This window comes from Heterocephalus glaber, unplaced genomic scaffold (genome assembly GCF_053883595.1).
Source record: "Heterocephalus glaber isolate CG9 unplaced genomic scaffold, H.glaber_assembly_v1.0 deba00000676, whole genome shotgun sequence".
NCBI lineage: Eukaryota > Metazoa > Chordata > Mammalia > Rodentia > Bathyergidae > Heterocephalus > Heterocephalus glaber.
Genome location: NW_028258156.1, coordinates 22,192,962 through 22,211,032, shown reverse-complemented (window position 1 = coordinate 22,211,032; position 18,071 = coordinate 22,192,962). Strand labels below are relative to the sequence as shown.

Below are 18,071 nucleotides of genomic sequence, written 5' to 3'. Positions count from 1 at the left end.
TAAAGTGTTATTAGAAGCACACATGGTAGTGTAATACTGTCAGGCATTTTCTTCTCTTCAGGTAACCTATTCCATATTGACTTTGGGCACATTCTTGGGAATTACAAAAGTTTCCTGGGCATTAATAAAGAGAGAGTGCCATTTGTGCTGACCCCAGACTTCTTGTTTGTGATGGGAACTTCCGGGAAGAAAACGAGTCTGCACTTCCAGAAATTTCAGGTACGTCCCCTCCTCTTCCTGGCCCCTGAGAATGCCCACCTGACAAGCGGTGTGTGCGACACCACCTCTCCCTCCACTCGAGGGCTGGTCTGGCCCCTGCCCTGACCCCTCCTGGCATAACCAGCCTCAGCCCCTCCCTTGCGCCTCTGTTCATGCCCCAAGTGTAAATGACGCTTCTCGGAAGTCCTCCTACCTAAAACCAAATGGCAGGAAAAGCACTCCATAAGTGATGGGGCTGGCGAACACAGAACACCAGGTTAATGCTGGTACTGAAGGGAGGGCTCTGAGGAAGGGCACCCGGTGAGAAGGTGGCCACTGGATAGTTATCTGTGCAACATGTTGAGCAGAAGACCCAAACTTCACACGTATTTTTCAGGGCTCTCACACAATTTTTAGCCTCACGTGGCTTTTGCTGCTTGTGTGAGTTTATTGCTTTGATAACAGAGAGGATCTGCTACACTGTCATGTGATTGTCTTGTTTTGGTAAAGGTTAGTCCCTCCTCTCACTGAAAATCTTGTCAGCTTGACCACAGATTTTACAAAGAACTCTGATTTGAGCTGGGCATAATAGTATATGCCAATAATCTCAGCACTCTGGGAGGCTGAGGCAGGAGGATCCCCAACTTCAAGCCCAGCCTCAGTGACTTTGTAACATAGTGAGACCCTGTCTCAAAAAATAAAAAGAGATGGGGATGTAGCTTAGTGTGAAGGCCCTGGGTTCAATCTCCAGTACTGCACACAAACAGAGGAGGGCCTTCTATCCTTCTTACCTGTAAACAAGATCCCACGAGTCTACCATTTCCCTGGGGGGTGTTCAGATTTGACTTATTTTTTCATTCCTGCCTGGTCCGTATTCAGTTTTGACTATCAAATATCTCAAATAGATGAGAACATTTTACACTTGCAAATTTAATAACTGTTAATACAATTCAGAAAAGTTGTAACTACACCTATTTTGTACCAATATAAACACAATACAGATATGAAAGTAATTACTTACATGGCCATTTGCCTGGGGTTCCCTTTAAATAACCGCCTGCCTTAGAGTGTCTTAAACATGGCTTGGTCTGCATCCACATCTCAGGGACAAGTCTTTTTCCCAAGTCTCCTCTTGAGTCCGATATGACCCTTGGGGGATGGTATGAGCCTTTAACTTGAGTAGAACAGGTACTCAGACTGATTGTTTTGTAACCAGTGTATTGTTTGTTCCCCTGGCTGGTTTGAGACTTGGTAATTACAAGACTCACCCTCCGAAAGTTCCAGTGGTGGTGTCAGAGAAACTGAGAGCTCTGTGGCCAGGTGGTCATAGGATTTTTTAGTGTGTGTTTGTGTGTGTGTGTGTGTGTGTGTGTGTGTTTCTGCATGTTTCTGCATCAACTTACTTGGGTTTCAGACTCTTTCCAGGGACTTGACACATTTCAGTCCTGTTTTTCTTAAAAGTTAAAAATTTTGACAACTTCCTGGAAGAGAAAAATAGTCTAAAAAAAAGAACTTGGAAGGATTTTGCCATTCAAAGGGGAGAAACACTCAGTTCTGCTCTCCTGAAAGTGAGGTTCATCTGATAAGCTCAGACAAACAGCAGCAATATACTAAGATTCAAAGGCAAGGGATTTGGGCTCACTGACTGATGCTTTCTTTCTGTGGATGTGCTCTCTTCCCTTTGCCTGTTGTTGTTCCAGAGGACACTGCTCATCTGTCCTGTCGCTGGGGATGTCCTGGGAGACCCCTGCAATGCTCACATCTCCCTGTAAAATCCTAGCAGAGCTTCACTTCCAGTATCTGTGCTTCTGCTACTGGTATTATTTTTTTCAGCTTCAAACATTCATTAATGAAAAGGTCTTTGGTTTGGGGAGGCCCAGGAGATGTTCCCTGCCCTACCGACATCTTCTACCCAAACCAGCCCATATGCAGGGAGCCTTTGCATATTCTGTCCTCTTGCTCTGACAGCATTTCTCCATCATTTGGCACCAAAGCTTTTCTCTCTGGCCATTGAAACCTCTTTCACTAGCGCAACTTCCAGGCAATGTGCACCACCAGAAACATACACCTTTGTGCACTCTGTCATACTTGTTTTGTATGCAGTAGGTGATCAAAAAATACAATGAATACTAAAACATCTTAACCCATTATAGTAAAAGACACACTACCAAGAACAAAAGGGCATGCGTTTTTGAAGCGAGGCAAGTAATTTAAATACATCAAAGGTGATAGTGGGAATGAGCCTTTCACTGCAATATATTCTTCCTGTAATAGTTTTTTAAGCCATCACCATATGTTAGATCACACCACATGTATCTATGGTTTGGAGGACCCGCCTGCATTTTCAGTGCCTGTGAATATGCCTGCACTGAGCCTTAAACACAGACAGAGCATGGCGTGGTAGTTGAAAAGACAGGCTTTGGAACACACATACTTGACTTTGAATCCTGGCCCTGCTGCTTAAAAACTGTGCATGTAATGAGAACTTCTTATCCCTTCATAACCTCTCTTCCTTCATCCTTACAGAGGGAATTAGACCCACCTTGTGTGGTTTTTCTAGGTACCACTTATTTATTATTTATTTATATTTATAAAGAAAAAAAGATTTATCGAGCCTGCTGGCCTGGAGGCTCCCATCCAAGATCAGGCAGCCCCAGGACTTTGGGCCTCTGGTGAGGGCACCCAGGGCACTGGCAGGAAGCACCTGTCGCAGCACACCCTGCTTCATCTCAGTGAGGAGCCAGCGCCCGGGATTGTTTACATGAACTATGCAGAATGCTGAGCCCAGCCCAGACTAGAGCAGAGACTCACCGCTGCTATATACATCACAGCGGGGCTTCAAACTCTGAAAACTTTTCAGAAGCCACTTTTGGAGCAAGGTCTCAGGCGATACATGAAACATGAGGAAGCAGCATGTTCTAGTTGGAGGGTGGTGGAATCTCACCTCTGCCTGGGTGCTTCTGCTCCCTTCTCCATCTCTCTCTCCAGGCCTTGCATCCTTTCTCCCCCACCCGCCCCCCCTCACAAGGAAAAGCTGAATACCACAGTGTAACTTATACACACGCAGAATTTCCAGCATTTCTGCTTGACAAAGATGGGCAACAAAATCTTCATCATTTAACTTTGACCTTAGACAAATTGTCTCTTCTTTTTTCCTTTTTTTTTAAATACTGTTAACCCAAGATTTTCTGTGTCTTAGTTTTATGTTTCCTTTCTAAAGTTCTTCAAGCACAGGGAGCACATCTCTAAATTCTCTCAACAGTGTCTCAGAATCTTGCATGTTTAGGCAAGCTGGGAAATGTATATATTTACATTTTGAATGAAAGATGTCCTCCTTTCTAATGAATTGCTAATTTTGACCTGAGGAAGGTAATTAACATATGCCATATATTTGAATAATTTGGGAGGAAAGGAGGAGAAAAGTTGACCCACTTCCACTAAGGGGGAGGTGAACATTCCCCATGAAGAATTAAAAGGCAGGTTGCCTAGTGGCTGGGGGTCAGAGGTCAGGGAACTGAAAGAGGAACACTGCTTTATTGGTTTCTGTCCTTCCCAGGGTAGATCCATCAGCCTGGCCATATCCACAAATAGGCCTAGAAGAGGGGAGAGTTCAGGAATGAACTCTAATTAGGCAGACACATAACAGAGGCCATGAGATGAACTTAGGAATATCTATTATTGTACAGAGCAGCATTTGACATATGGGGTGCTAAACATATATATTTTAATGATCACAATTTTGATACCTGAATTCTCAGGAAAATCTCCCTCTTACTGAAGATATTTAAAAAATAGTGTTTATCCCACTGGTAATTTGTTTTAGACCACTTTATTTTAAATTTCAAAGAACAGTTACAGATCATACATAACACAAATACATTTATATCAATGGCAAATGAAATTTGGCCTCTCATTTTAGTTTCATATACAAATATATTGGCTTTCTTTCTAAGTTTCAAAGTCATAAATGCTTTTTATTAAAAACAAAAGAGAGAAAAATATTTTAAGATATCAGAAAGTTATTGCTGTCAGCCTATCGGTGTTTACCTCCATTCCCTTAAGTAGTATTCAGCTTTTTTAAAGGTTATAGATTAATCAGAATTTGCTTAACAACTGAACTTAAGAAATAGATAGGATGGGGCCAGGGATTTGGCTCAGTGGCACCACGGCTGCCTCGCAAGGGCAAGGTCCTGAGTTCAATACCTGGTACCAAAAAACAAAACAAACAAATAGGATGTTGGTCCCTTGCTTCAAACAGAGTAAGCGCACTGACTTCTGTGCAGTGATGACTTCATCACTGTGCATAAACTCTGAGTGTGTGAGTAGGCCCAGCGTCCTGAAGCGGCCCCGATACTCAGCACTGAACCTGTGGAAGCTTCGCCACTTCCCACCCCCCTGCTGTCTCCACGTAGCCCTTCCACTCCATGGATCAGAAGGCCCTCACTGTCCATTAGCTCTCAGCTTCAATGTCGTTCCTCAGAGCAGTCTTCTGAGGTCCCCTTCTGTTTTTCTTTCTTTTTTATTTTTATCTTTATCAGTACATGTTCACAGTACGTAATGATGGCATTTCTCATGGGGAGCCAGTACAGGTACCTAACACATCTCAATTCTTCTTACTTATCTTTCCCCTTCCTCTACTCTCTTCCTCCATCTCTAGACCCCTTTTCTATTTGCAAAGCCCTGGCTCCCTGTACCCTATGATCTACCTTTTCTTTTGCTCTGGGACCCACCCCTCCCCATCCTGGCCTCAGGAACACTCCCCTAAGTCCAGCCTCAGGGACCGGAGACCCTGAGGATTTCAGACAACTCCCCGTTGTCCCCCGTGACAATTCTGTTTCCCCTTCCCCGGGCTCTGTGTGCTTGGACTTTGCCAGCCTCCTGCTCCATTCTGTCGTAGTCCCCAGCCCTGTTCACCACATCCAAAATACGACAGGGGCTGAACATGTACATATTAAATGCCTATTATTTAAGCATCAAGGGGTGCCCTTGAGAAGGTGATAGATCTTTCCAGTTTAATCTCCTTCAAACATGGTTGTTCTCCAAAGCCTCCTGATTTTAAAGTGGTGAATCTCACCCAAGACTGAACTTGGCTTCCGCACACGAAGCATCCATCCCAAAGATTATTTATGGCATGCTAGGCGCAGGCCATACAGAGCAAGCGCAATGTGAGAGACAGGCACAGGTTCGTGCCAAGGAATACTTCGTGCTGAGAGGCGTTTGCAGAGGCAGCAATTAATCCCACCCTGAGGAGAGAACAGAGCCATTCAGAAAAAAGACGTGTTTTAATTAGGCCTTTAGGGCTACATTCAATTTTCTTTTTCCAGGCAGATAGAGGGTGAGGAAGGAATGGCCAGGTAGAAAGAACAGCATGAACACACAGCTGAAGTTAGAAAAGTACACACAATCAGTGTTTGGGCACAGAAAGTGCAATTGCTCAGTAAGGATGGAACATGGTTGTCTATTGAGTATGTGGTAGAACAGGAGTCAAGGAAGGAAATTGGGGTCCAACTGGAAATACTGCACACGTTGGACTGGGAGGAGGAGCAGAGCAATCAAAGAAGTCATGTGGAGCTCAATGAACCACAAATGAGTCTCATTAAGGTTTATTATGGGCCAAGTGGGAGATGACAAGTTCATCTGTCACACTGCACACCACGTATGAGTTGATGGATTCCCTTGTGTCATCCGTTACAGGATGCCCTCAGAGGAGGTCTGGCATCAGCCGTGGCAGGAGGGGGAGTGCGTTAGTGCTGTGTCTCCCTCAACTGCAGACTCCTGTGGGGCTGCCACATTGCTAGGACTCGGTTGAGCATGTTGAAAGGACTCGTTCTGGAGAAGAGATGAATCCCAGACTGGGGAGATGGCCTTGCGTGGGGTTTAGGGGTTAATCCACTAGTGAGCGTGCAACACCACTCGGTGCCTTAGGTATTAGACCCCATCACTTTCAACACTAATCCAGAATAACCTTTCATCCAGGGTCATTCTCTCAATGTTTAGTTTCTTTCAGCGAATTTTTTTTGTTCACCATAGAAATACTACCAAGGATGATGTTCGCCATGTTACAAAATGTACAGAATCTTTATAAAGATTCTGTTGTGAATTTTTCTATCGGTCTTTGTTTCTAGGAAGGCAGTGCTTCTCCTTAACAAACAGGTTTTTAGAAATCTAAGCACTGGGTGGAGAAATGTATTAGAGTTTCCTTTTGGTTAGAGATACATTGAAGGACATTCATAGCAACTATACAGGATTTGTGGTATATAGTTTAAAGTAGTTTCTTTCTCCAGCCCGCTGTGGATTATTTCCTTTGTTATTCTCTTCCTTTTCTCCATCCACCTCTAATGTTATTTTGACTTTTATTTATCCAAGATCATTTTGGATCTCTTTTAGAGCAAGGCTGGGAGATAAATTTACAGAGTCCCTACCTATAGGATATTCAGAATATTGACTAATGTAAAACAGTTTAATCTGTGACCTTAAGCTTCTGGTGAGTTTTTAGCTAAATATTTGAGAAGAAAGTCCTGTCCCTGGCAAACAGTGAGTTAAGAATAATTTCTGAGTTAATGAAATAAGACTCCCAACTCAGATTTCATAAGTGCATAGCCAGTGTTGGATCAACTTCCCACCCCCGAAATTTATCAGAGTGCTTCTTCCCACATTACTAAGTCTACTTATCAATAACCTTCCTCGGTTTTCCAAAATAACTCTTAAGGCCACTGGCTAGCCAATGCATTTAATTTTTTTAAAAAAGCAAAATATAATCCTTTGTCTTGGTCTGGAAATATTTTTTCTCCACTAGGTCCTTTAGCAGACAGAGGTAACATGACTGTTTAGGAAAAGTAAGTGGGTGGGAACATATTTTTGTCATTGATGAATATTTGTGAATTTTTCTTCTCTTTCCTCAGCCTCAAAATCTTCCCCTGGAGTTTCTGTTCTATGGTCCTAATGTTATTCTTCATTTTTGTGAATATGCACGGTAATACTTAACTTCCACTCATTTTTAGTTAAGAACGGAGGATGTTGACATAAGAAAAAGTATTTCCCATGTCCTTGGACAGTTTAATGCTGTTACAGCTCATCAGCGAGAAATTAGACAATTATGTTTACGGTTTTTTTTGGTACCGGGGATCGAACTGGGGACCTTGCGCTTGTGAGGCTGGCAGTGGAACCACTGAACTAAATCCCCAGCCCTAGACAATTATGTATAGAAGATGTTTTCTGTTTAGTGAACTGATCCTTGGGGCAGTTTGCAAATCAAGTCAAAGTTTGGGCTCTGAAATGGTAATGAATTTCTTTGTTTCCAAGACTCATGGAGGTGGTAGCTTTATAAGAGCAATCCTTTCCTTTAGTACCTCGATGCTATAATTAAGGCATTTAAATCAACAATGAAATCAAGAGCAGATGTACTATGTAGGCTCAACCTATTTATTAGCTACTAATGGAGAGTGCTCCAGCTAATGACAATAATGATAATGGAATGTTTTCCACATCCAACTCATTAGCATGAACACTAAACCAAGTCCCAAAATCAGATTCTTCCCTTACCTCTGAAACTTCTCTATTCAACAATGCAAAACTTCCAACAGGCAGCTGAGAAAAATGCTTGAGGTCAACGCCAGGCAGTTCCCGCCAAAGGGAAAATTCTTCTACAGTCAGTAACTTCTGTGTTCTAGGTTTTCCCCTGAACTCCCGAGCCACATCCTCATGGTGCACCTGGGCCCAGCAGCATGGTGAGGACACACTTTCGGACCCTGTAGCTGCATGGACAGGAAAGAAACGAAACTTCTGGGGCTTGAGTAGGTGGAGCAAGTAGACAACTCCACCCCTCAAAGCAAGAGAGCCACCAACAGATGTAGCTGGTGTTCCCGCCCCCCAAGGGGCCCCAGTGTGAACACAGCACTCCCCCTCAACACAGGCAGAGCCACTCCATCCCCCACTCCAACCCACCACCCCTCGGTCTTTACCAGGCAAGGAGACATTTTGGACGGATGGTCCAGATGAGAAAGTGACCACTTTAGCATTGAGAAGTATGTGTGTTCAATAATACAGTTCTGTATAATATTAATGATACCCAACCAGTTACATAACACTTAAATCTCACCACTACCATCTGAAATGGGTGTTGTTAATGTGACTACTCTCATTCTACACATGAAGAATCTGAGGTCCAGAGAAGTAGGTGACTCCTTTGGTGAAGGTTTATCAGTAAGAAAGCCAAAAGTTGAATTCAAACACACTGCTTAACGCAAAGGACAATCCCTCTACCCCAAGTCTGTAAGTCCATGCAGCCAGGTAGGATTTGGCCATTGTGTCTGAAAGTATGAGGCATGCAATTAAATTCAGGGAGGACATTTCTTTCTCCTAGAAGAGATTATGGTGTATGACCATCAGACCAGCTGAATAAATTAGCACGAATTTAAAAAGTCATTCTACTGGCCAGGGGCGTGGCTTTCATATTAGAGTGCTTGCCTGGCATGTGTGAGGCTCTGGGTTCAATCCACAGCACCAGGGGGAAAAAAATCCTACTGAGATGACCTTCAAGAGAAGCAGGACAATTCCCCTCCCTTAATGCATCTATTTGGGTATCCCAGCGGTGGTTGAATCTTTGTGTCACCTTGTAAGAAGTATTTACTGAGCACCTATGGATTGGTGTGATAATAATGACCTCATGTTAGTTTCCCTCCTTGAAAATGTTCTGTTAAAAAGAGATTGACCACACAGTGAGCTCCCACAGCAGGCAGCCCCCAGTGTGCGGAAGGATAGAAAATAATTAAAAATCAGAATGCACTCAAATTCAAAATCAAAAGGCACCCCTCCCCATGATGCCTGTGCGAATTAGAGACTGAAGCCTGAGGTGCAGGGGGCACCTGTGCTCTGTAATTACCAAGAAATGAGAGACCTCAGTGGGTCCTAGACATGAGCAAAAGAAAATGATTCCTGGACATCAGTGGAGTTATTAGGAATGCAAGAGACTAATGCACTGGGGCAGCAGCCAGGGGACAGTTGAGGCCTGAGCTGCAGCAGGAACAGCCCAAATGGTCTCCTGCTTCATGGTAAGCAGAGAAGAAATGAGTTGGAGGTAGGAAAGGGACTGAGCCCTTGCTACAGGCTGGCTTCTTGCCAGGCATTATCTATCTATCCACCTGTCTACCTATCTATCTACCTACCTATCTATCTAGCCCATGGTTTGTTTTTGGCTTTTTTTTTTTTTTAACTTGGACAGCGCCATGGGTCCAGAGTCCAGCCCTGACACACAGAATGACACAGGCCTGACCTCTGTCATTACTGTAGTTACTCTGCCACACACAACTAAAATAGATTAAAGATGAACTAAAAGCAAAAGGAAAAATCACTATGGGGCTGGGGATGTAGCTCAGTGGTTCTGCCACCTGCCTCGCAAGTGCAAGGTCCTGAGTTCGATCCCTGGTACCCCCCCCCCAAAAAAAATCACTATGAACATTTTGACCTGCCAACTTTTATTCTTTTTTCCATATAAATATTTTGAGCTCATTGACCAAAGTGGAATGATAACACATGTGTTGTTTTATTCTTATTTTTTTTTAACATAAACACATTTACATGCTTTGAAAATATTCCTCTACAGTATCATTCTTGTAACTGCAGAGTATGCAGGTATAGGTGCAATTCATCAACCTTTTCTTCTCTGTCCCCTGTTGTGGGCATTTAGGTTGCCTTCCAGTTTCCACATTTATAAAGGATGTTCTAGTAAACTTTCTTACAGATAAACTGCTGCAGAGTTATCCAGTCTTTCAAGAAGATAAATTCCTAACATGGAATTTGCTGGGTTAAAGGATATAGATTTGTTTTTGTGTTTCTGCAGTACTGGGGATTGAACCCAGGACCTTCACACTGAGCCCCATCTCCCCCCTTCTTTTGAAATCCTGAGACAGGCTCTCACTGAGTCACTGAGACTCCCGCACCAGGTTCAGACTTGCAGTCCGCCGGCCTCAGCATACCAGGGTGCTGAGCTGACAGGAGTGCACCACCACACCAGACATAGTCTGGAAGTCACATTTTTGAGGCTGAATTCACCTATTTCAGGTGTACGGTTCTGTGAATGTTGACAAATGCTGTCAGTTCTGTCACCACCACTACAATTCAGTTCAATGATATGTATTACCATTGGAAAGAGTATTAGCAGATGATCTGCTGATAAAGTTGGATCCATCCCTATCTACCATGAACCTATTAAAAGTTGACATTGGGCATTATCTTTAAAAAGAACCCCCCAAAACCAAAAAAGTTCCAATTTGTAGGTGAATATTTCCACCATATTTTGTTTCATTTATTTGATTACTAATGAAGCTGGGAGTTTTTCACAGGTTTGCTATCTGTTTTTATGTCTTACTGTGAGAATTCTCATATCTGTCCTTGGCCTTTAGTTTTGGCCAACTGTTTGTCTCTCTCTTATGGATTTATAAGAATTATTTGAGAGGTCGGGAGTGGGAGAGTGTTATATCACGTTGCAATATATATTTTTGTCACTTTAATCATTGTTTATAGCTTTCTTTTTCCCCAAAAATGTTTAAGTTTTTGTAACCTCTGCATGTTTTCTACCTTGGAATTCTTCATAAAGGAATCCACCTTGGATTGCTTTCCCGACCCAGTTATATAAATATTTTCTTTTTTTTACATTTAAGTCTTTAATTCATCTGGAAGTTTTTTGGTATTTCACATAGAGTAAAACTCCAACTTTTATTCTTCTCCCAAATGATAAGCCAGTTTGGCTTCATTTATCAAATAATAGATCTTTTCCCCCTTAATTTGAGAAACCATCTTTATATCAGATCTCCATGTGCTCTTGCACTTTTTGTTCTGTTCCACAAATTTTCTTGACCTTTTGGAAAAGAATAAATATTACTTCATACTGTTCTTTAATACTATAGTTCTATAAAATGTTTTAATACCTGCTGTGGCAGACACTGGTTTTCACTATCATTCTTTTTCAAAATATCCTCTCAGGCCCTAATTATTCTGCATAAACTAAGAACCATATCTGAGTTCTGAGTTTAAATACCCAGTAAGAATTTTATTGAAATTTTGTTTATAATAATCTGAAAATAATTCATGTTTTGAAAGCTAGCAGTTCATCTCTGAAGAACATCCCATGTCACTCCCTGCGGTGAAGTTTTCTCTTCTGTGATTTTGTGAAGTCTTACAGTTTGTTATAAAATGGGTTCTGTGTACTTTTTTCCTTGTGTTAGTTCTAGGTATCGCGTTCTTGTCACCATTATCACAGCACTTGTTTTCACATCATACTCTCCAACTGATGGCTTCTATTTACAGCATTTTATTTATTAATTTTTATTAAAAGGTAGTTGATTCAACACCAGTTACAATATTTACATTTTTCTTCCCTCAGTGTCCTAAGAAAACACGCATGTCATTTGTAAATAGTAATTTTATCTTCACATTTCTGATTTTCATACTTAGTGTCTTTTTCTGGCATTTCATTATTCAGAATTATTTTGATAATATCAGATAATTCTTCACATTGTTACATTTCAGTTTCATATTTGCATGTTTTTTAAAAATCAGAAGTGGATGTTAATACAATACCTTTTAATGAACTAATCTTATAGTTTGGAAATAAGCTATGTGGCTACGGGATGCTGTTCTTCTAGCATTTTAGTTATTATCTTATTTAAAAGATTTATATTTATAATCATTAACCTTGGGTTTTCTTTGATGTTCTGTCTTTATCAAGTTATCGCAGTAAGGTTGAGTTATTCTCATGTTACAAAGTTGAAAATCTCACATTTCTTCCTGTGCTTTGGAACAGCTGAAATGGTACAATCCTACCTGTTCCTTTATCAGTGGCCCTAGCCCATCCCTATCACCTGCTCCAGAGCTTTGTGAGGAAGTGTCAGCTCTGGTATTTTTTTAAGGGTCTCTCTTTCATGCAGTGTTCAGAATTTGTGTTGAAATTCCAAAGATCAATGATTTTGAGAATCAGGCAGAGAAACCCTAATTCAGTCGTTTTCTTAGAAGAGAACGAAGTGTAGAATAAAGATGAACACTTAAATCCCAGGTGCTGTATTTCCTTCCTTGCTTTGGACTTCATTAGCTCTTGGCAATCATTATTTTTTTCTTATATCAAGTTTATTGATTCTAGGATGGTGTTCAAAGGTGACTCATTCCTCTCCAGAGCCTACAGATAGTTCTACCCTCAATTTCCTAAGAAATAAATGTAAAATGTAGGCTAAGAAATAAGATGAAATTTAAGTGGAGGCTGCTGGAGTGCAGCCTGGATCTATGCAACTACACTGATGTGTTTAAGAGATTATAAAAATAGGTTTTGTTCTCATCAAGTTTTTCATCTGTGGTAGAGATTTGTCTGGCTTGTGATGGTTTCCTCTCCTGAGCAGTAATGCCATGTATATTCCAATACAGCAAGATGAAGTAAGCATCTTGTTGATAAAAGAATTACAAAGGAAAGTCCTGATATTTAGCTTATTGGTGCATATGCATACATATTTGCTCTTCAAATGAACCAATTCTTTCAGCCTGCAGTTACTGCAACAACATGATGGTGTTTTCCTCTCTTCTGCCCAGGATGTCTGTGTGAAGGCTTATCTGGCCCTCCGCCATCACACAAACCTCCTGATCATCCTGTTCTCCATGATGCTGATGACAGGAATGCCCCAGTTAACAAGTAAAGAAGATATCGAATATATCCGGGATGCCCTGACAGTTGGGAAAAGCGAGGAGGATTCCAAGAAGTATTTCCTGGATCAGATTGAAGTTTGTAGAGACAAAGGATGGACAGTGCAGTTCAATTGGTTCCTACATCTTGTTCTTGGCATCAAACAAGGAGAGAAACACTCAGCCTAATACTTTGGACTAGAGTGAAAACAGTATTCTACTGCTTTTCGATCAGCATGCCAGGCACCCAAGTTGGAATTAAAATGCAACAGGAAAAAGTGGAAGCTGGCACTTAGGAAATATAGCTCTTTCCCTATGTGAACTCTTCAGTGGAGAAAAGAAAAAGTTGGCATTGCTGGCTGTTTAGTGAACATCAAGACTGGGTCTACTTGCAAGTCTGTTTCTTCTCATTTACTTCAGTGATGTTGGAGAATATTCTAAATTTAAACACACTGATAACTTTATTTTTGCACTTGATCTTAGCCAAAAGGCCAAGAAGTGATAATGATAACTTTCTTTTTGTGCCTGACCCTTTGACCATCTTATTATTGAGTGCTGTAGAAGTTCTTTAGAATAATTAATGACACTTGTTTTCATCTGGGTTCACTCTCAGTTTTGGTTATCTTTGCGTTCTTTAGGCTTGTCTTAGTTACTTTTCTCTCGTTGGTGAGACAAAATACCTGACACCCAAAGTTAAAGAGGAAAAGCTTTATTTAGCTCACAGATTGTAGAGGTTTCAGTCCATAATCAGCTGGCTCCAAGGCAGGGTGGCATCTCAGAAGAGAAACAGTTCATGGCGGGCAGAAGGTAGCAAAGCAACAAGGGTCAAACACAGCCCTTTCTATCTCTTATACCTTATCCAGACTACTTAGAAAAGGCAGGACTCACACCCTTAATCCTAGGGCCCTTCATCCTAGCATTGCACCATGAATCAATTCTAGTGTCACACACTCTAGATCCAGCCACCTCTGAAAAAGCCCACGACTGCATAAGGCTTTGGAGACACTCTAGACACAAGCTGTAACAAAGCTCTTTACAGAAAAAAAAACCAAAGATGTAATCATTGTAACTTTTGTCTCTTTCCTTAAATGATGCTTCCAAACACCTCACTCCCACCCTGCGTTTGCAGGTATACCAAAGCTGAGAACCCAAGTTAGTCTTTTCAGTGTGTTCTGGAATTAGCCTTTTACATACACACTGAGGAAAATTGGAATCTTACATCTCTCTGTCCCGGCTCCAGGGTTACAAATATACAACAAAGAGATGAGGCCTTTTATCTCAGCTCTTCCCAGAGAGCGAATTATCTAGTATAATTCCTGTAGCCCTCTCCCCCATCCCCACCCCTTATAGGAACAGGAAGTAGCTAAGGGGCTCTTCTATGCCTGCACATTTTCTCTCTCTCCTTCTCCCCACCTTTCTTCTTCCCCAGTTGCCCTTCTCCCACAACCCTGTATGGACTTGGGGAATCTTCAGGGACATCTTTATCCTAGAACTCAAAAAATTAGTTGAAATTCTCTACTCTAGGATTAATAGAATTGTAGGTGCATAGTTATGAAGACATTTAAGGAATTTTTTAAAGTGTGTTATTAAAGGGACAGTCTAGAAAATATGAATTAGTTTCCAAATGCTTTAATTTGAAATTTTTGATCTAAACAGTTCTGTCTTTTTTAATGGAAAACGCTGTTATATAAAAAGTATCCCCAGTTTGGAAGAACACTACATGCCCTGTCCATGTCTTAGTTCAAAGGGCTTTTAAACTTTGACACATTCCAGATTTCCTAAAAATAATTGTAAGATCTTTCTTTCAAAAATATCTTCATCTCAGGCCAGGGATTTAGCTCAGTGACTCTGCAACCTGCCTTGCAAGCACAAGGTCCCGAGTTTGATCCCCAGTACCAAAAATAAATAGATAAATATCTTCATCTCTTAAACATCTTCTCACTTAATGGAAGTGTTGAGCAACCTTAGAGAGATCATTAAACTATCTGATATCTTTACCTACTGGTAAGAAATTACATAGAAGTGACTATGTTCATGGTGTCTACATTTAAGTATAGTCAGACATAAATTTTCAAGTTAGATGCCTGCTGGTCTGCTGATGTAGCCCAAGCCTTTCTTTTGGTGTATGCAAAAGCCAAGTGGATTTAACCCTGTCTAGAACCAATAAGAATTACCAGGGACAGTTTTTAAAAATACCCTTGCCTGAACTCCACGAAGAGATTGTAACTTAGTTCATGGGAGATACACCAGTATTTCTCTAAGTACTCCAAGTGACTCTAATACACAGCTGGGGGAAGAAACCCTTCGTGGCCTTGGAAGGTGTAGCCAGGCAGCTCTCCCTCCACAGAGAATTATTCTTCCTGGGCAACTCCTCCCTTTAAAATCTTGCTCTACCCTCTGTACAGAGGACTGACTATGCCGTGTAGTGAAATTTTATTTCTTTCTATAAATAGAGCTTAGACATTTTATGACATTTCTAGTCTATAATTTCCTACCATTCTTTTGAAGAAAAACAGGAAGAATTATGCTAATTCAGAAGAGGATACTTTTTTTTTTAAACTGTGTGACTTTTTTTTTTAGTACATTCAGTTTGGGGGGGTTGATACATATTGCATTTCTTTACTCCTCTGTTCTCCTCTACCTTCCCCCCCAGATCCCTTTGCTGTCTCTACCGGGACAACCCCCCATTTCTTAAGATGGCTGTTTATTTTGCTCTTTAAATTGTTTATATTTTGGGTCTCTCAGATAACATATGATATTTAACTTTTTCTGACTGATTTATTTTACTTAGCATTACAGTCTCAAGATCCATCTATTTTCCTATAAATGGTTCAGAATTATCTTTCTTTGTGGCTGAATAGTACTCCATTGTGTACCTATACCACATTTTCTTTATCCATGCATCTGCTGATGAGCATATAGGCCACTACCATGATTTAGCTATTGTGAGCTGTGCTGCTAACACGTGGATATGTATGTATCACTGTTGTAGGATGATTAGCTCAAAGAGGATGCTTTAAAGAATAGCCAAGCCAAGCACTCAGGTGCATACCTGTAATTCCAGCACTCTGGGAGGCTGAGGCAAGAGGATAGCAGATTCCAGCCCAACCTGGGGAACTTAGGAAGACCCTGTCTCAAAATAAAAATATTTTTAATTTAAAAGGTTGAGGATGTAGCTCACTGTGAAAGCCCTGAGTTCAATACCCAATCCCCCAAAAAAACAACTTCCCAAAAGAACAGCTAATCTCAGATCTTTCACAGATTCTGCTTTTCATTTGAATTGCTGAAGTAATCATCTTGATGATAAAAGAATTACAAAGGAATGTATTTATATTTAGCTTATTGGTATATATGCATACATATTTGTTCTTCAAATGAACTAATTCTTTCATGAAGCTGAAATATGTGGAGAGAGGCAGAAATATGATCTCACATTGAGCTTTATTCTTCTATATTCCAATGAGAATGTAATTTTAACTTACAGATAAACAAAAAATCACCTTGTGTATTCCTTCCTTTACTATTCCCAATAAATTTTATGACCAACACTTTTTATATTTTTGGAAGTGTTTTAGAACTAAGGTTATTCTGCTGCTAGGGACTTCCCACAACTGTTTTCAGTGCCAAATGAAAACACAGATCACAAGTCAAATGAATCAGGGCAAAGCAACTTTTATGTGTACCCAGGACCAGCTACATAATTTACTGAGTTCAGTGAAAGATGAAAATGGGAGCCCATTGTTCAAAAATGATTAAGAAACTTGATCTGGTGACAGCAGGGCATTAAAATTGAATCCAGAGCCCATTTCAGTGTGGGGCCCACAGTGTGGGTGACTATGCAGGTTGCATGCAGCCGGTGCTGTCTGTGTCTGAACAATGGCTTCCGTGCCCAGTTTTGCACCCAGAAGCCATGTCTGCATGAGCGCAGATAAAGTCCCCGGATCAGAATGTTACTTCAGGTGGAATTGAAGTACCTCATCTCTATGACCGTACACTAGGGCCTACAACATTGCTCTTGGAGTTGAACTATAGGCAGTGAAAGGAAAGAAAGATGTTTTAGACCTTGTCCCATAGGACTGCATTTGTCTAGCTTTAGTGACACTTGGAAAAAAGGAAGAGAATACTGTAGATAAAATATGTCAACCAAAGAAAACTCTTGATTTCTAAAAAAAAAAAACTGTGATAAATATATCTTTTTCAGAAAATGATTTTTTTTAAAAAATGTTAGATACAGGAACTGTATAACCTGATTTGGAAGCTGTTGGTTCTGTAATAATGAAAATGATTTTTTTTTTTTTTGAAATAAACTCAAAAATTTTAGAAAAGTTCCTGGAGAAAATTCTTATCTTTGGTGTGCCGGGTTTGCTTTTCATGATTATGTAATAAATTGATAACTATATTTAACAATCTGAAGAAAACAAAATAAGTTGGGATTTCTTACAGGTTCTGTTATGTTCTGTTGACTTATTTGCAGTTTCATCCAATCCAATAATTCTGGCCCCCAAGTTACTGTTAACAAAACAAGTGCAAATTAAAATAACTTCAGTTCATTTTCCTGCCAGTTTAGCAAAGACCTATACTAGCCAGGGTTGGCACTAATGTGAAAGGGCATTGTATCACACATTGAAATCTTTAGTGAAAATTGGTAAATTGATGCATGGCATTTTGATAAAATTTATCAAATTGAGAAGGTATCTACCCTCTGACCAAGCAAGTCCACATCTATATAAAGTCCACATCCATTCTGAAGAATTTATCCTTCAGAAATTCCTGTACAAATGTGTGACTTATGATCAAAACTAGTTACCAACATTCTGTAAGACCGCTGGCCTTACCAAACGCTCCGAGGAGCTGACTATAGTGAAGCACACCCGGGGATCCCAGCGGTGCCTCCAAAATGTAAGACCGAGGGCCTTACCAAACGCTCCAAGGAGCTGACTGCAGCGAAGAACACCCGGGAAGGAACACACCGGACAAGTTGGAAAGTGAAACAGACCTTAGTCTGGCCAGACGGCACTCCCAAAGCAAAGTAGCTTAGAGAGGCAATCAGCCCAGAGTCCGAGGCTCTTTTTATAGGGGGTTGCAGGGAAGTTAACAGGCGAAATTTACAGAAGAGGGAACAAAGGTTAGTGGTCTTACATTTGTATGTTAATTAGCCTGACACGTACTGATGGTCAGCAGATGTTTTGTAGATTGTTCTATAGATAACG

General features: G+C 40.8%; 1 protein-coding gene and 1 long non-coding RNA gene across 7 annotated transcripts in view; one reads left to right on the top strand and one right to left on the bottom strand.

Moving 5' to 3' along the window:
* Pik3cg (phosphatidylinositol-4,5-bisphosphate 3-kinase catalytic subunit gamma) overlaps positions 1-17,186 on the top strand; it is a 35,359-nt gene extending 18,173 nt beyond the window's left edge. For 3 of the 4 annotated variants that reach the window (XM_021253921.2, XM_004839672.4, XM_021253920.2), the window contains exons 10-11: positions 62-219; positions 12,772-17,186. In XM_021253921.2, the coding sequence (XP_021109580.2) occupies positions 62-219; positions 12,772-13,050 (437 nt within the window). In that variant the 3' untranslated portion in view covers positions 13,051-17,186. The remainder of the gene's footprint in view (positions 1-61; positions 220-12,771) is intronic. The other variant, XM_021253922.2, reaches the window with a different exon arrangement.
* Positions 1-18,071, bottom strand: part of LOC110348027 (uncharacterized) — a 133,857-nt gene that overhangs the window by 67,934 nt on the left and 47,852 nt on the right. The gene's annotated exons all lie outside the window — the stretch shown is intronic.